The following is a 21294-nucleotide window of genomic DNA, read 5'->3' on the forward strand; positions in this document are numbered from 1 at the left end:
CTCAGTTCAGGCCAGGAACTGTCTTCAGCCCGCTGTCAACCTCCCCCTTGTCAGCAAGTCCCTGGTGTCCCCCCCTGAGCAGAGAAACACTGGAAAACTCAGGAATGCATCAGTTTTATTTTCTGTTCTTAAAGCCAGAAGCAAACAAACATTAAGCATATCCTAGGTGACAAGACAACTACTTAGAACACGGGGCCTGCCCCAGGATCAGGAAGATGTCCTCTCTCCCTCAGCCCGCTTCCTGTTTAACTTGGGACTCTTAACTGGAACTCAACTCTTCCCCAAACCATTTTAAATCCGGAAGACCAGCCGGGAGAAACCCTTTCCCCCGGGCTCTGGCTCTGCAACTGAGGGCCAGGCAGCTGAAGGGCACTAGGAGGGCCTCGCTGGAGGCCCGGGCAGGCTTCCTACTCTCCTCGGCACCCGCCATTCTGGTGCCAGGGGACCCAGCCTCTAACGGACCCCCTCGGGCATGGGGCTTCTGTGCCCCCATCTTGAAACGGCACCGGCAAACCCAACAAACACAGCAACTCGCTAACCTGCTGGCAGGACAAACCCAAACTCAGCCCTCTGACGGCTGATGCCAAATTGCTCTCCCCCCCCAGATGTGTCCTCTTTCTTGGGAAGTGAGTGGGGAGGCAGGGGGGCAGCAGCTGGAGAGAGGTTTTGAGGCCTCACACCTTCTCAGCGGCAGAAACGCTCCAGCACACACTGGTGTGGGGCCGGGGAGGTCTCGGTGGACGAGAAGTACGGATGCACAAGGGCGGCCTTGGCTGAGATGCGCCGGCTGGGGTCGTACTGCAGGAGTTGCTGCGGAGGAAGAGGAAGAGGAGGAGGAGAGAGACTGGGCCTAGGGGTGGCCGGGGCCCCAAGCCCCAAAGCAGAGCTGCCGTCACACCCAGACGGCACAAAGCCAGTACCTCCCAGCTTGAGAACCAGTTCTGGACACTCCCGGAATCTGGGGACAAAGACTTCATTCTAGTCCAGCCCTGCTAAGTCACCCCGTCTCCTTCACGTTACTGAGGCTGAGTCAGTCTCGCCCCTTCCTTAGGGAGCTTTCCAGGCTCCAGCCTAGTTCTAGTTGAGACAGACTTTTCTCTAGGTATCAGGATGAGGGAACCAAACCTGTCCGGGGAGCATGCTTGAGGGTGGGGCAGAAACACAGAAATCCCTAAACCTGGCCAGGCTGCGGAAGGACCCCCCTGCCTTAGAGTAGCCAGGATGGAGGGCTAGGAGGCTCCGTGGGAAGTCCACTCCATCCTCCTGGCACTGGGTTGGGAGGCGCACACAGCCCTCTGGAAAGCTGGACACAGAGCCTGAAGATGAACTTCCTGCCCTGCCTTCCTCTGACCCAACACCAGACTAAAGAGAGAAACGTGCTCTGAGTCTTTGTGGGCAAGAATGGACAGCTCTGCCTGAGGCCCTCCGGGCAGCCTTGGCCTGGGCCAGCCCAAGGGGTCAAGAGGGTACAAGCGGAGGGGTGAGTGAGGACTGGGGCAGAGGCCGAGGCAGCGGGGAGCAGCCTGCTCTGAACAGCCTCGTGTGAAGAGTAACCGCTGTGGAAGGCATTGCGGGGGTACCGAGGCAGTGGGCGGTGTGGTCCCTGCCTGGGAAAGCTTACAGCTTAGATGGGGTAATAATGTCCACGAGAAAAAATTACCGAAACACAAGGCAACTAAGAAAAAGGGCACATATCACAGCATAAGAACAAAGCTAACTAGAAGAGAGAAGTTTTAAAAGGGATGATGAACATTGGACCTATCATGGGAGAGGCTTCCAGGTGGAGCAATCAATACACATGGGGACAAGCCAACTGTATAGGAGTCAGAAAAGAGACGAGCTGGGACTCAGAAGGAACCAGGGCTGCATAAGAGGCTGGATGACAAAGGGGACACTTCTAGCAAGAGCAACAGCTGGCGCGAGGAGGTCTTTCTCAGCCTCCCTGCCGCCCACCTGTACCTACCATGAGCAGGTCCTTGCCCTCTGGCTCCAGGTGGGGCACGATCTCCTCCGGCCCCTTCCTGGTCCACTTGGGGAAACTGCCCTTATAGTCAGGCAGCTGGGTGACTCCTGGCCACATGGCTTCACTGGGTGTCCCCAGGGTCCGAAAGATACGAAAGAGTTGGTCAATCTCAGAGTCACCAGGAAACAGGGCTCTGCGGGTCACCTGGAACGGGGACGGGGAGAAGGTGTGGGGTCTACTCCCTTGTCATGCAGAATCCAATACCAGAAAAGAGGCCAGACCAGGGAGGCACCTCCAAGATATCTTTCCCAGGGCTGTGCTAAAAATCCTGGCCTTTTTTGGAAAAAGACCTTAGCCAGTCCCAAACACCCCTTAATCCATTTCTAAGAGGAGAATCAGAGCCCCTTCTACCCCCCACCCCAGAGGACCCTGCCTGTGGCCTCCCTGTGGCCATGTTTGGCCCTCTCTCTACCATCTCTGCAAAGATGCAACCAATGCTCCAGACATCCACAGCTGTCGAGTAGAACTTGCTTCCCAAGAGGATCTCGGGGGCACGATACCAGAGTGTCACCACCTGTGGGGACAAAACAGCATCATTCAGGGTAGCTGGGTGCACGGGTGACATCCCTTCTCTCCCCTCTGTCCTGCGGTACCTCATGGGTGTAGGTGCGCAGGGGCACCCCGAAGGCCCGAGCCAGTCCAAAGTCAGCCAGCTTGATGGCCCCCAACTCACTGATGAGCAGATTCTGGGGCTTCAGGTCTCGGTGGATGACCCGATGAGAGTGGCAGAAGTTCACCCCCTGCAGCAGCTGGAAGAGGTAGCTCTGGAACAGCGAGCGTGAGAAGGAGCTGGCTGAGCAGAGACGGGGCCGGCTGAGCGAGCGTTCGCCGGTTGCCCCCGTCCCTCCCCCGGTACCTTGACTAAATGCAGGGGGAGCTCGGAGGCTGGGGTGGAGTCCATGTACTTCTTCAGGTCCTGGCTGAGGAACTCAAACACCAGGTAAAGCTTCTTCTCGCTGTGCACCACGTCCAGCAGCCTGGCCGGGCGACACCAGTCAGCATGTGGCTCCCAGCCGCGCTGGGAGAGGCCCACTTCCCCACTCCTTCCCGCCTCACCTGACGATGTTGGGATGCTTAAGCTCTTTGAGCAGGGAGATCTCCCTGATGGCGGTGCTCGGGACCCCCTCGGTCTCCCTGGAGAACAGAGTGGTACAGCAGTGGAGGCAGCAGCTGAGCAGGCCCTTCTGCTGGGGGGCGGGGGGCGGGCGGGGGGTGTCACCTGTGTTCCTTATTCCCTAAGGATGCCCACCCCCCTCCCCAGCGATGGGGCTCTGTGCTCCTCGGCACACACCCGTCACCCCCAGCGGCCGGGGGCAAAGCCTGGTCGGGGTGAGGACGCATGAGGGCTGCACCTCTGTGGCCCCCGTGTAACTGGGGAGCACTCGGAAAAGGAGTGGAACACAAAACCCTGTGATGAGGGATGGATGGGTGGGCTGTGGGTCAGCCCTGGACCAGGGGGTCTCAGAGGCCGTCCCGGAACTCACACATCCAGCCTGATCTTCTTGAGGGCCACGAGCTGCCCAGTCTCCTTGTTCTTGGCCTTGTACACCACCCCATAGGTGCCCTCTCCGATCTTCTCCACCTTCTGGAACACATCCATGCCCGCAGAGTCGCCCTGGAAACAGAAGGCGCCTGGGGCGTTCGCCCCCATGCCCAGCACCCCCGCTGCCCCTCCAGCCTCTACGGCACAGCCTGCCCGGCCCCTGCCCAGGCCCCCCACCGCCCCCCTGCCCCGCCCCCCACCGCGGCTCCTGAGGCCTGTGGCCCCCAGGGCTCACCCTGCTCTGCCTGCCAGGACGCCCAGGCCCGGCTCCCACCGCCCACCAAAGCCCCAGCCCCAGCCCCAGCCCATCCCCGGGAACCTGGTGTGGCGCAGGGATGCCCCTCACCCAACCCAGCCCAGGCAGAAAGCCCCAGGCCCTAGGAAGCAGCTGCCCTGAGCCGGGCTACGGAGCACCGGAGGGCCCAAACTTCTCCTGCCCCAGCCCCCGACCCCGACCCCGCCCAGCCAGGCCTGGACCCCAGGGGCAGAAGGCTGCCCGGAGGGGCCGCCCAGGGGGGGCCAGGGGCAACTCAGGGCAGAGGTCAGGGGTCAGGAAGGGCTTCTGAAGCCACAGTCCTGCCCTAGGCTGCATAGCCAGGGCGAGGTGCTGGGCCTGGCCTGTTTGGGGACGCTTGGCCTCCTGTGAGGGCAGAACCTTGGCAGGAGCAGCCCCCACTGTGTCCCTGGCCCCCCACCAGGTCCTGAGCGCCCCCAGCGCCCTCCCCTCAGGCCCCCAGCCCAGAATTCACCAGAAACCCTACGCTCCCGCAGCCTCACTGCCGGGCCGGCTGCCTGCTCCGAGGCTCCCCCTGCTGGCCCCTGCCGGCGCTGCACCACGTGCACGCACTGCTCCGTCACACCACATGGCTTTATTCACGAGGACCGTCTGCAACCCTCCAGGGCCCCAGAACCCGGCCTCTAATTTCTAGGCTCCCATTTCTGGGGCAATCCCGATGAACAACCCCTCCCCTCTTCTCTCCAGGAAGCTCCTGCATCTTCTCAGCAGCAGCTCCAGCGCGGGGGCGGGGGGCGCGGTTTGCCAGGAGCCGCCGTTTTGCTCTCTACTGGCTGCTGTCCCTCTCTCGCTGGTACAGCCTCTGCTCCCGGATGGCTTGTTCTAACAAGGGGAGATTCATTCCTTCCACACAAGTCAGCACCCGGGCCTTCACCACGCAGCCTCCATCTGAAAGACACAGACACCAAGGCACAGGCAGTGTCAGCAACACACCCTGCAGATGCATTCCAGCCGTTTCCCCTCGACTTGTTCTCGGTCCTGGGTTTTTTTTTTTTTTTTTTTTTACGGTACGCGGGCCTCTCACTGTTGTGGCCTCTCCCGTTGCAGAGCACAGGCTCCGGACGCACAGGCTCAGCGGCCATGGCTCACGGGCCCAGGCGCTCCACGGCATGTGGGATCCTCCCGGACCGGGGCACGAACCCATGTCCCCTGCATCGGCAGGTGGACTCTCAACCACTGCGCCACCAGGGAAGCCCATCGGTCCTGGGTTTTGACGGAAGAGTCTGACAGGGCACAGGTGAGAAGGATGGTTTACAGGATGCTGACCATTTGTCTACTTGGGCCTCAGAACTGCGGGCCCACCATGCACTACAGGCACATGGCTGAAACTCAGGGGGTAGCCTGAAAATTCCACTCCGGCCCAGAGAGGTGTAGCCTCTACTTCCCTCTTTTGTCATCTTAACTCCTACCAGCTTCTCTGTATCTCCCAAGTGCCCAGAGTTGAGGAGGGGTCTCAGTCACCACCCTAGTTCTCCATCTGTACCAAGGGAAGGGCCCCTTGGCTTCGTAGGGTTCACTGGCATTGGAAATTGGAGCAAAGAGAACCCCATATTTAATCAATCCAAGGGGAGAGTCTGGACTTACAGGGGCAAGTCATCCCACCCTGGACAAGGGGCCGGGGGCGCTTCTAGCAGATGCTGTGGTGAGCTGATGGAAAGGTTTGTCAGTGTTCAGGTGACACCAAATAGGAAGGACATCTGGGGTTTGCCCTAATAGGTTGTTTTTGGTGGTTGTATTTTTTTTTGCACTATGTTCTCTGCTCTCTGGGCACATCAATGAATACATTCAATGTTCTAGAACATTATGCCGTCCTCTTTTGATGCCGTTTTGAGATAGAGGCTCTCTCTGGTTAAAGTCTATGCCTAACTTTTCCTCTAGTCTAGGCCACTTTACTGAGTTAACAGAGCCCGGGGGCAGAATTCAGAGAGCTGGACTGTGTAGATTCCAGGCTTCAACACAGGAAGATGAACTCATTTGAAACATGAGGTTGCCTGTGTGTCGTCAGCTTCTGTTGGCCCCAGCGCTGGACTGCAGGGGCTGCATGGCCTAGAACGGGGTGGGGGGCATGGGACAGTATGTGGATCTGTGGATGGATGTAGACTGTTGATTCTCATCACTCGGGCCTCTTCAGGAATAGCTGGCTCATCTATACTGATCAATCAAACAGGATATTTGCCTAAACTTCATTTGGCACTGAAAGGCCTAGACCTTTTCTTGTGACACATGTGGCCCTAAATAGTTTTCACAGAGCAGCTGCATGTGTTCAGGATGACAAAGGGAGAGCAAGGATAAAATCAGAGTGCTCTAATTCACAGTTTAAAATCTCAAAATAGAAGCATAGGTCAAATGTTTCCAATCTCCCTGTATGAAGATTTTCTTAGTATTGGACTTAATTTCACAGAACTTTCCTTACAATAATAATGCCTGTCAGCTCTTTCCTCGCCTCAGCCTGGGGAAACCTTCTCTTCGAGATACAGATAGTGAAACATGTTTCTTCCCGTGAATGAAGAAAAGTTATTAAAAATGGAAGTGAGGGCTTCCCTGGTGGCGCGGTGGTTGGGAGTCCGCCTGCCGATGCAGGGGACGCGGGTTCGTGCCCCGGTCTGGGAGGATCCCACATGCCGCGGAGCGGCTGGGCCCGTGAGCCGTGGCCGCTGAGCCTGTGCTCCGGAGCCTGTGCTCCGCAAGGGGAGAGGCCACAGCAGTGAGAGGCCCGCCTACCGCAAAAAAAAAAAAAAAAAAAAAAATGGAAGTGAACTTTAGAAGTATGATTATCACAGGGACAAATTCGGCAATTCTGTTAGTCCATCTGCAAAAGGTCTGTGTAAATGGAATAAAAGAACGGCATTTGAAGAGTGCTGCAGGGGAGGAGAAAGGAGTTTATGAAGCCAGAGAAATAGTCATTTAGGGGAATCTCTTCTTACAAAGAAAAAGAACCTGCGGCAAAGGAGAAGGGCTGAGGGAATTCCCTGGTGGTCCAGTGGTTAGGACTCTGCGCTTTCACTGCCGAGGGTGTGGGTTCAATCCAGAATGCAGTGGGTTGAGGTGTGAGTCTGAGATAAGGAGGGGTGATATGGAGAACAGATCTTCTTTTAGGAAGTTTGACTGTGGAGGGAGGAGGGTCACAGCTAGGTAGGGATAGAGCTGAACTTGAGTGCTTTATATGCTGGGAGGGAAGAACCAGTGGTAACAGGTTAAGGATTCAGCTGAGAAAGCAAAGCCCCTGCAGGAAGGCAGGCATGCATCACAGCACAGGGGCTGCACCGCAGGCAGGAGGGACCCTCCTCTCTCCCAGACTGGAGGAAAGGGGCTACTGATGGGTGTGGATGCATATAATTTTAGGAGAGGCTGCAGCTGTGGCCTCAATTTTACCTGGGATGTAGGAGGTGAGGTAATTTGCTGGAAGGGACGGGGAGGTGATGACGAAGGGGGTCCTGCGTGAATGCCTGAAATAGCTGTTGCGGGTCAGGGGGAGGGGGGACCAGCCAGGACATGTGGAAGGAATTCTAGGCAGCGTGAAGGGCCCCGGAAGAGATAAGAGACCTTGAAACCGTTGTGCTAGGAATCCCTGGAGCTTTGTGAACTTTCTCCATGAACAGCTGGGTGGGACCTGAGAGGGTGGGGATTGGGGTTTAAGCAGGGAGGAATGATGGAAGACGAGGGGTTGGAACTTCTGCCAGGAAAGTGGTTGAAACGATAGTGAGGTCAAGCTGGAGAGGAGAGAAGGTGGTCCCGATGGGTGGCGAGGCAGAAGGATACTGAGGATGGAACCTAGTTTCAGGCGGCAGAGGCAGGCGGGTCCGGGTAAGTCAGGCAGCAGTAGGGCGGAGGTGGCACAACTGGTGCTGCAAAGGAGGAGCTGGCAGGATTTCCGTCCCACCTCTGGGTTCTGTGATGGGGCCTGGGAGGCTCCACGTGGGAGGGCGGGAGGGGAACTGCTGCCTGGGGGGCAAGGCCAGGTTTCAGGCAAGTCCCAGAGAAGGGGGCTTGAAGGTTCGAGAGGACACAAGGAAGGCCTGTGAGGGCAGGAAGCAGTCAGGTGAACGGAAACCAGAACACGTGGGATTTGTGGTGAGAGCTCTGGGGCAGCTTCTTGCTATAGGCGAGTAACCTTCAGCCTGGTATTCCACGCGGGCCCCTGGAGCAGAGAGGGGCCGAGGCTGTGTCCTCACATCTCAGTCCCTGGACTGGAGGCCCTCGGCCCTGCGGGGTGTCCTGGCCAGGTGGTGTTGGCACATGGCTGGCATTTCTTCTCTTTCATGTGCAAACATTTCAGAAAGGTGCCTTGAGGGGGCCTCTAGTCCATCCTCAGAACTGCCAACCTTGCCACGGGGCAGGATCCGTGTGTGGTTGACCTTTGTGTCCCCACAGGACTTCAGACCTGGCCGGGGGCCAGACAGGCCACTGCAGGTTGGAGGTCAGCGACCACTGCCAAGCTCAGCCCACACTCTGCCCTCCCTCCTCACCGTCGTCTTTCTTTCCTTGTGTCAGTCTCGAATGACGAGCATGTAGTCTCAGAAATTAGAAACTGAGGGGAAATTTTTTTTTTTAAGAAACAAGAAACCCTACACATTGTGATGAAAATAATGATAAGTGGTAAACTAGCCAGAGCCTAGGAAGAATCCTGCTGGGTCTGAGGCTTGACTATTGAGGTTCCATTTTTTTGTTTGTTTTTTGGCAAGAACCCATCAGAGCAGTACTGTCTGTGCCCTCCTGGTGCATCACACCAGAGGCACACGATCAATCGGTCAGATTTTTGTAATGTTTGATCACCTGAGCTACAGTGTTCCCGGCAAGCTTCCACCTAATGATTTGAGTGGCCAGTGATAACGATCATTGCCTGGATTTATTATTTCCTCAGGGCTTTTAACATGGTCACTTTAGAATTTAATTGTTTCTCTTGCGTTTATTCACTGTGATTCTTCTCTAAAGAACGTTCCCTCTTCCAACCATTTGGTTTCCCTGAAATACAATCCGTTCAGAAAATGATAGGAAAAACTCAAGGGAAGGAAGAGCAGGTTTAATGCAACCAGGAGGAAGCAATTAGCTAATTCCAGACCCAAGTTCTCCAATAAATGGCATTAAAAAAAGGAAAAAAGGAAGACAGAACTGTTATAGAGACTTGGGATATGTAACCCAAAGGCAATGCATGGACTTTGTTTGCCTCCTGCTTTTTTTTTTTTGCGGTATGCAGGCCTCTCACTGCTGTGGCCTCTCCCGTTGCGGAGCACAGGCTCCGGACGCGCAGGCTCAGGGGCCATGGCTCACGGGCCCAGCCGCTCCGCGGCATGTGGGATCCTCCCAGACCAGGCACGAACCCGTGTCCCCTGCATCGGCAGGCGGACTCTCAACCACTGCGCCACCAGGGAAGCCCTGCCTCCTGCTTTTAAACTAACTTTTTGTAAAAAGCCATTTTGGGGCCGAGGAGGGGAATGAACACAGACAAGGTATGTACTAGAGTATATTAAGGAACAGCTATTCATTTTGTTGGGCGTGATCGTGATGTTAGAGATAGACATTGAGGTATTTATGGGTAAATGAAGTGATGTCAGATTTGCTCTAAAATACACCAGCAAAATAAGTAAGTAAATGCGGGCGATGATGACACAACAGTGGAATGTGGATCACTGCTGAATCTGGGTGACGGGTACATGGAGGCTCATTCTACTTTTGTGCTTGTTTGATTTGAAAACATTAAATTAAAAAAGTTATATGGGTTGAATTTGTACTTTAAAGTTTTTTCCATTTTTCTTCCCACAAAAAAATTCTAAATGTCTTCTCCAGGTCCCGCCCTGGTCCTGGCCTGATGTCCCACCTTAGTATCAACCCCTCTCTGTATCTGCAATCAGACCTTTGAGTTACAGATACTGGGCAGTTGGCTCCTGAGAGCTCCCAGGACTCCCTGTAGGGGCCAGGAGTGCAGGAGGGAGTCTCAGGTGATGTGGGCCGCAGTCAAAGTGGAAATGATTTATTCAAGGCCCTTTGTACCCATTTCCACCCCTCCTCCTGATACTTCTCTCAAATCAATTATGAAGGCAGGGACTCTGAGCTCAAAGGCTTAAGCCTGAATAAAAATTAACTTTTATTAAATCAAACATAATTAAAGTAAGCCCCATTTATTTTTTTTCTAGTGCATTTCTTCCAGAGTTAAAAACCACTGCAACTTTTAGAAAGTAAGTTGGGAGTGTAAATCAAGAAACATAAATGTTCATATCCTTTAATGTAGCAATTCCACGTTTAGGAAACTACCCTAAAGAAATAATCAGAAAATGGACAAAGACTGGTACTTTGATCTTGGACAAAGATTGGTAATAGTTAAAGGCTATTAACTACAGCATTTTTAATAAATATCTAGATAGATTGTTTAAACTGTTTTTTCCCTCTGGCTATAAAGCAATACATTTTCATTGTCAAATGCTAATAAAAGTATAAGGAATCCCACAGCCCCACCACCCAGAAATAATTACTATTAACGTTTTGGTAAATAATATTTCAAACTTTTATGTGTATCAAAAATGTCTATTTAACAAAAATGTGATCATATGATACATACTGTTTTGTAAACTGCTTTTTCTTAGTAAAATACTACGAACATCTTTTCATGTCAACTGATATAAATTTACAACACCATTTTTGATGGCTGTATAATATTCTCCTGGCTGAATATCTCATAGCTTCTTTAACCAATTAATTTACAGTGTACTTATAAGAGCAAAAAATGGAAACAATACAAATGTCTAATGCTTGTGTGAATTAGTGTACACATCTAATCTATAAAATATTATACAGCCATTAAATACTATATCTAGAAAACATTTTCAAGACACGGGGGATTGCTTATGATATAATGTTAAATGAAAATAACCAGATACAACATGTTATAGTTACATAAAGCATGTAAAGGAAAATGGCACAGTGACAGCCAGAGAGGGAGGCAAAGAATACAAGTACCTAGGTTTTAAAGGGCAAGCTTCAACCCTTGATGCTATAGAGATTCTCCCAGGTTTCTTCTGTTCCTTCCCTTGTGTTTTATTTCTCTTACCCTGACTTCCTGGCCTGTTACTCCAGCCCCATACTCTCTGAGCCTTAGTTTTCTCATCTATGAAATAGCCATAAGATGACTCATTAAGGGCTGGTGAGCGATTCAAAAAGATTTAAGGAAACCTCCTAGTACCAGGCCTGGCATGTTGTAGGCCTTCAGAAATTAATGATTTCTCTCCCCGCTTTCTCGCTTCCCTACGGCAGGTCCACCTCAAGCCCAATCACATGTCTTTCCTATGAGTCCCTATAACTCGTGGGCTGATTTGGAAGGAATGTTAACCCCAATGAGGGACCCGTGCTGGGTCAGAAGCCAAGTCCAGGCACCCAAAAGACTGCCCCACTCAGGACCCAGAGTGAAAAAGGGTGTGTGAAGCCAAGGCTTACCCTTCTGGTGCTCCAGCTCCCCAAGGACCATGTAGAGGGAGCCCACCTGGGCTTGGAACGGTTCCACCAACTTGGTACAGACGAGGATCGGGTGCTGGTCAGATCTGTGCTGAGCCATCAGGGTCACTCGGGACTTTGTCATGTCGTAGCTGTACAACCTGGAGGTCAGGTAAGTGTGATCATTTCCATCCATAGACAGAACCAACCCAAAGCTCAAAAGGTTCTGGGAGGCCAATACATCCATGGAAAAATGTTCAGCCTCACTCGGATCAGAGAAATTAAAGTGGCAGCAACAGAAAAGGTTAATTAGGTCTACATAACTGAGGTATAAATTACATGCATTAAAAGGGACCTGTTCATTGACTGTTGACAAAAGTATACACTGTGTAACCAGCACCCCAATCAAGCTTTGGTACATTTCCATCACCCCCAAAAGTCCCCTTGTGCCCCTCTGAACTCAGTCTCCCCACCTCCCACCCCAGGCAACCACTGATCTGCTCTTGGTCTCCACAGGTGAGTTTTCCTACTCAAGCACCTCATGTAAATGGAATCCTAACAGCATGAATTCTTCTGTGTCTAGCCTCTTTCACTCAGCATAATGGTTTGGAGACCCATTTATGCTGTTGGGTAAATCAGTAGTTTGTTCCTTTTTATTGCTTGGTAGCACTCAGTTGAATGGATCAATAAATTATTATTATCCTCACCAGCTGATTTGGTTTGCTTACGGACTTGTGCTGACATATGTTTTCATTTCTCGTGGGGAAATACCCAAGTGGGATTTCTGGGTCATATGGTCAATCTGTTTGTTTAAAGGAAATTGCCAAATTGTTTTTCAAAGTGATTGTGCCACTTTACTTTCCCCCCAGCAACATGTGAGGGTTCTAGTCATTCCAAATCCTTGTCAGCACAGGATACGGTCAGTCTTTTTAATTTTAGCCACTCTAGTGGGCATGAAATACCATACCATTGTGGTTTTAATTTGCATTTCCCTAATGACACATGATGTTGAACAAATTTTCATATGTTTATTTGCCCTCTGTATATCTTCCTTGGCAGTGTCTTGTTTAAATCTTTTACCCATTTAAAAATTAAGTTCTTTGTCTTCTTATTGGGTTATGTGAGTTCTTTGTTTATTCTAGGTACAAGTCATTTGTTGAATATAGATAATATACACACACATGTTCACTTATTTTTTACCAGTTCATGGCTTGCCTTTTAATCTTCTTAATGGTAGCTTTTGATGAGAAGCTTTTAATTTTGTTGAAGTCCAATTTATTCATTATTTTTCTTTTATGGTTTTTGTTTTGTTTTGTTTTGAATATTTATTTATTTATTTGGCTGCACCGGGTCTTAGTTGCGGCCTGCAGGATCTAGTTCCCTGACCAGGGGTCGGACCTGGGCCCCTGCATTGGGAGCTTGGAGTCTTACCCACTGAACCACCAGGGAAGTCCCTATGGTTTTTGTTTTCTGAGTCTAAGAAATCTTTGCCTATCTCAAGGTGTATGTGAAGGTTTTCTCCTGTTTTCTTCTAAAGATTTTATAGTTTTAGCTTGTTCATTTATGATCCAGTCAGAATGATTTTTTTTTTGGTATGCTGTGGGGTAGGGATCAAGGTGTTTTTTTACCCTCATAAAAATATCCAGTAGTTCCAGCACCATTTGTTGAAATGACTATACTTTCCCCACTGAATTAAGTTGATGTCTTTGCTGAAAATCAATTGCTTTTGGTTAAATAAATAGATGTGGTTAAATAAATTATGGTATGTCTATGCAATGAAATAAAATGGATCTATTTAAAGTGATGATATAGATTTACATATTTGGCATGGAACTAGGTCTACCATACACAGTTAAGTATGGTACAATATAGTAATATAATAGGATCTCATCTAGCTTAAAATATTTATACACGTATGTATATATATGTCTCCAAGATGGTCCCCAATGATTCTTATCTCCTGGCATCCGCATCCCTGTGTAGTGCCTACCACCCTGACTAGCGCTGACCTGTGTAACCAATAAAACATTGCAGAGATGACCTAGAGTGATTTCTGAGGTTAGGTCATTGACATTGTAGCTTTCTCTTTGCCCTCTCTGTTGAGTCACTCCTTCTGGGGAAAGCCAGCTGCCATGTTATCAAGACTCTCAAGCAGCCGTATAGAAAAATCCATATTGAGGACGTGAGCCTTTTGACAACAGGCAGCACAAAATTGCCAAACATGTGAATGAGTCATCGTAGAATCAGATCCTCCAGGTCCACGCCAGCCTTCAGATGCTGGCAGCCCTGGCTAACATCTGGACTGCAATCTTCAAAGTCAATCTGAGACAGAACCACCCAGCCCACATTCCTGACACTCAGTAAGTATGAAAAAATAAGCATTTATTGTTATTGTAAGCCACTTAATTTTGGGGTGATTTGTTACACAGCAATATGTGACTAACACAGTATATATGTATATACACATATTGTGTATATACACACCCACCCACATATACACACAAACACACATGAAAAAGCATGTAATCACCAAAAGGTTAGCGGTGGGTGGTTGTCCAGACAGTGGAATTACAGGTGATTTTTACCTGCTTTCTTTACACCCTTACGGATTGTCTACATTTTTTTACAATGAATATGTATTAATTTTTTAGCATTTAAAAATTATTAGGGGGGCTTCCCTGGTGGCGCAGTGGTTGAGAGTCCGCCTGCCGATGCAGGGGACACGGGTTTGTGCCCCGGTCCGGGAAGATCCCACATGCCGCGGAGCGGCTGGGCCCGTGAGCCATGGCCGCTGAGCCTACACGTCCGGAGCCTGTGCTCCGCAACGGGAAAGGCCCGCGTACCGGAAAAAAAAAAATTATTAGGGACTTCCCTGGTGGTGCAATGGTTAAGAATCCGCCTGCCAATGCAAGGGACACGGGTTTGATCCCCGGTCCGGGAAGATCCCACATGCCACGGAGCAACTAAGCCCCTGCGCCACAACTACTGAGCCTGGCCTCTAGAGCCCGCGAGCCACAACTACTGAAGCCCGCGCGCCTAGAGCCCGTGCTCCACAACAAGAGAAACCACCGCAATGAGAAGCCCGCACACTGCAACAAAGAGTAGCCCCCGCTCGCCGCAACTAGAGAAAGCCTGCACGCAGCAACGAAGATGCAATAAATAAATAAAAATAAATAAATTTATTTAAAAACACAAAAATAATTAGATAAAATTATGACTATTTTAATTTTTTAAATAATTTTGAAAATATATAATAATAAATAATTTAAAATGTAAAAATAAGTGATTTTTTTAGTAATTAAAAATATGTACTTTAGGGGACTTCCCTGGTGGTGCAGGGGTTGGGAGTCTGCCTGCCAGTGCAGGGGACACAGGTTCCAGCCCTCCGGGAGGATCCCACATGCTGCAGAGTGGCTGGGCCCGTGTGCCACGGTGGCTGATCCTGGGCGCCCGCAGGCCACAGCTGCTGAGCCTGCGCGCCACAACTGCTGGGGCCCGCGTGCCTGTAGCCCATGCTCCGAACGGGAGAGGCCACCAAGGTGAGGGGCCAGCGCACCGCAGCAAGGAGTGGCCCTGGCTTGACGCGGCTGGGTGGAGCCTGCGTGCAGCGGCAAGGACCCAACACAGCCAAAAATAAATAAATAAGATAAATTTATTAAAAATATATATATACTTTAAAAATAATTTTAAAAATATTATAATTTTAAAAAAAGACTAATTTTTTTAAAACATCCCCCCACCATGTGAAAACAACATTCTCACCTGCCAAACGTCCTCAGTGTGTCCCCATCAGGAACTTGGCAGGCACTGACCTCCCAGGGGAAGTAATAGATCCCAGGATTGGGCAGCATCACTGCTCCTGTAACCAAATAGTTGAGATGGATTTTTGAAGATTCCTGACAAACCAAGCCAACCACAAGACGGAGATTAACAGACACGAGACCAGCAACAACTGAAAAGGTAGTTCCAGGGGGTGGTGTTTTAAAATTTAAAAAGATTTTTTGATAGGTTTATGCATTCACATATTAAAATATATATATATATACAAAAGATCTATGTGGAAAGTGTATTATTTCCACTCTAATTCCCATGCAGCCCATTCCCTCCCCAAGCCCCTAAACCTGGGATTGGTAAATGACCTCTGTCACAACTACCAAACTCTGCCATTACAGTATGAAAACAAAGACAATAAATAACGAATGAGTGTACCTTATTTCCTTCAACCTTTATTTACAAAAACATGTCATGAGTTGTCTTGGCCTATGCTGATGTTTGCCAACCCCTGCCCTGAGGGGACCATTTCCATAAATTTTTATTTATCTTTTCATTATGCAAATAAGGACAAATATGAGTATATATTTATTTCCCTTCTATACTATAGTATACATACTGTTCTTGATTTTTTTTCACTTAATATATTTTGACACTTTCATAGTTGTATATAAAGGGAGTCTTCACATTTTTTAAATAAACTTTTTATTTTAGAATGGTTTTCATTTATTTTTTTTTAAAAACCTGTAAAGATGGTACAGAGAATTCCTATAAACATCACACCCAGTTTTCCCTATAATTAACATCTTACATTAGTATGACACATTTGTCACAATTAATCAGCCCGTATCAATATGGTACTATTAACTCAACTCCATACTTTATTTGGATTTCACTGGTTTTTCCCTAATGTCCCTTTCCTGTTCCAGAGTCCCCTCCAGAATCCCACATTACATTTTCTTTTTTTAAAATAAATTTTATTTGTTTATCTTATTTTTGGCTGCGTTGGGTCTTCGTTGCTGCACGCAGGCTTTCTCTAGTTGCGGCGAGCGGGGGCTACTCTTCATTGCGGTGCACGAGCTTCTCATTGTGGTGGCTTCTCTTGTTGCGGAACATGGGCTCTAGGCTCACAGGCTTCAGTATTTGCAGCACACAGGCTCAGTAGTTGTGGCTCTCAGGCTCTAGAGTGCAGGCTCAGTTGTTGTGGCCCACGGGCTTAGTTGCTCCGCGACATGTGGGATCTTCCTGGACCAGGGCTCGAACCCGTGTCCCCTGCATTGGCAGGCAGATTCTTAACCACTGCGCCACCAGGGAAGTCCTAGAATCTTTTTAAAAGTAATTTTTCTACTCTCACCACGTATAAGCTAAGCTATAAGTAACTATATCATTAAATTTATTTTTATTTTTAAAATGACCATGCAGTAGCATTTGACTCTTTGTGGGGTTAGGGTTGGGGGAGATACTCTTTTGTAAATTTTAACCTCAATTTCTTCTTCAAACAAAAGCTGCTATGTGTTTGTTAAGACACTTCTGTTAAATAAGCACAGCTGGCTCCATAAATCATTATCCATACATTATCACACATTCAGGAAAGTTTCTGAGAAGACATATCAGGACAGGCTTCTCTTGTGGGTCAACTGGATTTCAAATACTCTCTCTAGAAGTCTGAGTAATGGTACAACCTGTACTTCAAGCCTTGCCCTTTTCATTCCCCAAGGCAAAATATCTTCTAGGAGAAAAAAATCCATGGTATGAAGAAGAGAAATATGCTTCTTTTTAACAACTGGGAGGTTTGAAAATACTGTACAGGAAGGATGGTGAACCAATCTGACTGCTTCTTTCATCTTTTCTGAAGCAACTGTCAAGATTTCTGTAGTGGGATTGAAGGTCAGAGAAGTAACACTTATAACTAAGTTCATCATAGCTTTTATCGGCTTTGGGTTTGTTTCTTGGGGACAAGTAACTTGATTGTATATGTTTATCACCCCACAATTAGAATAGGTTACTGGTTTATCATAAAAGGATATAATTCAGGAACAGCCAGAGAGAAGAGGTGCATAGAACACGGTAGGTGGGGAGGGGTGTGGAGCTTCCATGCCCTCTCTGAGCTTTGCCACTTTCCCAGCCCCTCCCTGTGTTCACCAACCCAGAAGCCATTCATCAATGTGTTTAAAGTTACAAGTCTTTGTTAGTCTATATTATACAGTGAATCTCCAACATTAAAACTCGAGTTATGCCACATGATTTGACCTATGGCCTAAAAAGATTCTATCACCTGGGGATTATTTCCAATTTTAAGTGTAATCTCAACTAAATGAGTTTTACAGTAACCAAGTAAAATGATTATTTTACTATGCCTTTAAAAGTTTTGCAATCACCAGAGTAAAAATGGATTCAGGGAAGAATCACCACTGGATGCAAAAAGTACTGGGTAAAAGTTTGATGAAGACCCGGCATATTGACATGGTCTCAACAGTATCTCCCCCACAGATTACTTATTAATTCAAAGGGAAAAATGGTCCACTTCAAAGTGAAGAAAATTAGCAAATACATCCTTCATGTGCCTTCTGGATGTGATGCACTAAGAAGGATACATTGTTTCTGTGATATTCCTGTAAAAAAAATGTATAATCTGAATCTAATCACCAAGAAATATCACACAAATCTGAATTGAGAGACATTCTACACAGCAACTGGTTTATATGCTCCAAAAGTGTCAAAATCACAGAAGATAAAGAAATTGCTCCAGTTAAAGGAGGCTAAAGTGATAGGACAACTGTTATGGGTGGAATTGTGTCCCCGCAAAAAGAGATGTTGAAGTCCTAACCCCCAAGGACCTCAGCATGTGACCTTATTTAGAAAGAGGGTCTTACAGAGGTAACCAAGTTAAAATGAGGTCATTACGGAGGGCCTAATCTGACTAGTGCCCTTATAAAAAGGGGAAAGTTTGGACAGAGACAGACATGCACAAAGGGAGGAGGCCAGGTGAAGGTGAAGGCAGAGATTGGGGTGATATGTATACAAGCCAAGAAAAGCCAAAGATTGCCAGCAAACTATCAGAAGCTAAGAGAGAGGCATAGAGCAGATCTCACTCATAGCCTCAGAAGAAGCAACTCTGCCGATGCCTTGATCATGGACTTCTGGCCTCCAGAACTGTGAGACAACAAATTTCTGTTGTTTAAGCCACCCGGTCTGTGGTACTTTGTTATGGTACTTCCAGCAAACTAATACAACTAAATATAATTCAGGATCCTGGATTGGACCTTGGCTGGGAGAAAAAATTGTGATAAGGGACTTTATTTGACAATTGTAAATCCACAGAAAGGTCTGTAGATTAGGTAATAGTATTGTATCAACGTTAAGTTTCCTTAATTTGATAACTGCTGTTCTCCTGTTCTCTTTGTCCATTTAGGTGGATCCTTGGGAGGGAGAGGAAATAGGCACAGGAGGACGATGTTTTAACCAGAACCAAGTTCCATGGCTTTAATACCACCTCCAAGCCACCCTTCTCCATCCCTGATTGGCTCAAGCCCAGGAGTCATTCTTTGTTGTTGTTTTTTTTCCAGGAGTCATTCTTGATGTGTCCCTTTCTCTCATGGTTGCATCCAATCCATCACAAATTTCTGTCAGTTCTACCTCAAAATACATATTGAATCTATCCACTTCCCTCCATCTCCATGGTTATCACTCCATCCAGGCCTTCACCGCCTTTATAACTGGTCTCTTTGTTTCCACTCTTTTCCTTGTACAGTCCATTCTCTTCATAACAACCAGGGTGATATTTTATTGTATTTTTTAAATAAATTTATTTTTTATTTATTTAGTTTTGGCTGTGTTGGGTCTTTGCTGCTGCACACAGGCTGTCTCTAGTTGTGGTGAGCGGGGGCTACTCTTTGCTGCGGTGCGCGGGCTTCTCATTACGGTGGCTTCTCTTGTTGTGGAGCACGGTCTCTGGGCGCTCGGGCTCAGTAGTTGTGGCTCACAGGCTCTAGAGCACAGGCTCAGTAGTTGTGGCGCACGGGCTTTGTTGCTCCGAAGCATGTGGGATCTTCCTGGACCAGGGATCAAACCTGTGTCCCCTGCATTGGCAGGTGGATTCTTAACCACTGTGCCACCAGGGAAGTCCCCAGAGTGATATTTTAAAATAGAAAACATGCCACAGGAGTATTTTTTGCTAAAGGCTCAAGCCTGAATCTTATAAAGCCTCTAGATCTAACCAACAGCTTATAGAAAATACAGAAATAGAGGAACATGTTCAAGATATCACAGAGAGGGAAATTGTGGGCAAGTCACATGAAAAACAACCTAGCTTTTTCAATAAATAAATCGAATAAAAAAATCAATGTCTAGTGGAAACCTATACATTAAAAGAAGCTTAAGATTCTTATCAACCAACTGCAATGTGTAGACCTCGTTTGGACCCTGATTTGAACGAACCAAATGCAGACAATTTTTTACAAAGCAGTCAGAGAAATCTGAATACTGATTGGATCTGTTGAGGTAGGAGATAGATGGGCCCCTGGGCCGGACAGCTGGGGTTTGTCAAGTGGAGTAAAACTGAAGCTTTGTTCTCACCCAGACACCCTAAGGACAAAGCTAGTGTTAGAAGCTGAGCTCTGCTAAGTAAAGAGATAAGATGACCACTCCTGAGGTTAAGGAAAACTTCCCTGTCTGCACATGCGCAGGAAGCCTCCTTGGGATTCAAAAAGGGACGCGGGGGGGGGGGGGGGCTTCCCTGGTGGCGCAGTGGTTAAGAATCCGCCTGCCAATGCAGGGGACACGGGTTCGATCCCTGGTCAGGGAAGATCCCACATGAAGCCGAGCGACCAAGCCCGTGCGCCACAACCACTGAGCCTGCGCTCTAGAGCCCGTGAGCCATAATGTGGGCTACTGAGTCCACATGCCACAACTACTGAAGCCCGCGCGCCTGGAGTCCATGCTCCACAACAAGAGAAGCCACCGCAATGAGAAGCCCACGCACCGCAATGAAGAGTATTCCCCATTCGCCGCAACTAGAGAAAGCCCGCGTGCAGCAACGAAGACCCAACGCAGCCAAAAATAAATAAATAAATTTATTTATTTTTTTAAAAAAACTAATCTTGATTAGTTTTTTGGTGCTCCCTGTACTGTGTCTGAGGGGAATGCCTCACTCATCTTACCCTATTCTCAGTACTGTTATTAAAAATTGATGCGTCAGTTTTACAAACAAGTTTTTTTAAAACTATTAACACTATTAAAAGTGTATAGTTTTAAAAAATGGGATTAGTATGTTGTTTAAAGTTACAAAGGTAAATGAGAGATAAAGGAGATGGGTAGCGTACCACACCTTCGTTACCATGGCATGAGGTCAAAAGGTAACTAAAATGAGCAAATCAAGAAATAGCTTGGAAGTATTTTACTTCGATGTTCTTTAGGAAACAAAACTAGAAACTATTATGGTTAAAGTGGCTGCCTCTGAGGATGGGGAACTTCTGCTTTTCATTACAAATCCTCTTACACTAGCTTTTTTCAACGTGTGCTTTTACTACTTTGATGACGATAATTGTGAAAACAAAAAAGTCTCCTTTCCAAGACCTCTAAGCACACTGCCAGTTCCGTCTCACTCTAAGTCCAAACTCACCCCATAAACAGGGGGGAGCGCCCCCAATTCCACACTCAGCTCCCCGCGGCCCACGCCTCTGGCAGCAAAGATGCCGTTATCTTAACAAACGATAGTTGGAGCCTCTCCCCGGTGCGACCCTCGTTCCCGTCCTTTTTTTCTCCAATCTTGGAAGGTTTTGGGAAACCCTACGACCTCCCCAGTAACTCGGAAAAGCACGCGGGTTCCCAGCCTCAAGCCTTGGGTCTCCTCCCACCTCTCATTCCCTGGGATGCCTTAGCGCGCGGACCCGGAAGCGGCGGGGCGGCCGCGTCCCGAGGCGCAGGCGCAGCCCTCCTCAGCCTCTTTGTCCCGCCCCTTCCCAACCACTCGCAAACCTTTCTGGGCCTCCTGGGCTTGGGTTCCCTCTCTCCGCTCAGCGTGACCACGTGACGAGGGGGGGGCGGGTTGCGGGGAACGCTTCGCTTTCCCCCCCAGGACAATTTCTTGACCTTCTTCCGGGGTCTCCTTGCCGGGCGCCGCTCAGAGGCTACCCTGGCGGAAAGCAGGGTACCCGCCCGCCCCGGCGCCGCCTCCGCCTCCGCCTCGGCCGCGGTCGGTCACGCGCGGAGGGGCCGCGGTGAAGGAGAAAGGGAGGGCCG

General features: G+C 48.7%; 2 protein-coding genes across 2 annotated transcripts; both read right to left on the reverse strand.

Annotated features, from left to right (window-relative positions):
• Positions 1-98: 98 nt before the first annotated feature.
• On the reverse strand, positions 99-3626 carry CDK3 (cyclin dependent kinase 3). Its single transcript, XM_079725739.1, has 7 exons — positions 3508-3626; positions 3080-3157; positions 2880-3000; positions 2617-2787; positions 2436-2537; positions 1964-2167; positions 99-810 (listed from the first exon to the last, which is right to left on the reverse strand). Exons 1-7 carry the CDS (start codon positions 3621-3623, stop codon positions 685-687), a joined length of 918 nt encoding a protein of 305 aa, XP_079581865.1. The 5' UTR covers positions 3624-3626; the 3' UTR covers positions 99-684.
• A 790-nt stretch (positions 3627-4416) lies between these two features.
• Positions 4417-21294, reverse strand: TEN1 (TEN1 subunit of CST complex). Its single transcript, XM_079726011.1, has 4 exons — positions 21031-21294; positions 15046-15142; positions 11287-11444; positions 4417-4749 (listed from the first exon to the last, which is right to left on the reverse strand). Exons 2-4 carry the CDS (start codon positions 15132-15134, stop codon positions 4628-4630), a joined length of 369 nt encoding a protein of 122 aa, XP_079582137.1. The 5' UTR covers positions 15135-15142; positions 21031-21294; the 3' UTR covers positions 4417-4627.

Source organism: Hyperoodon ampullatus (genome assembly GCF_949752795.1).
Source record: "Hyperoodon ampullatus genome assembly, chromosome: 19".
Classification (NCBI taxonomy): Eukaryota; Metazoa; Chordata; class Mammalia; order Artiodactyla; family Ziphiidae; genus Hyperoodon; species Hyperoodon ampullatus.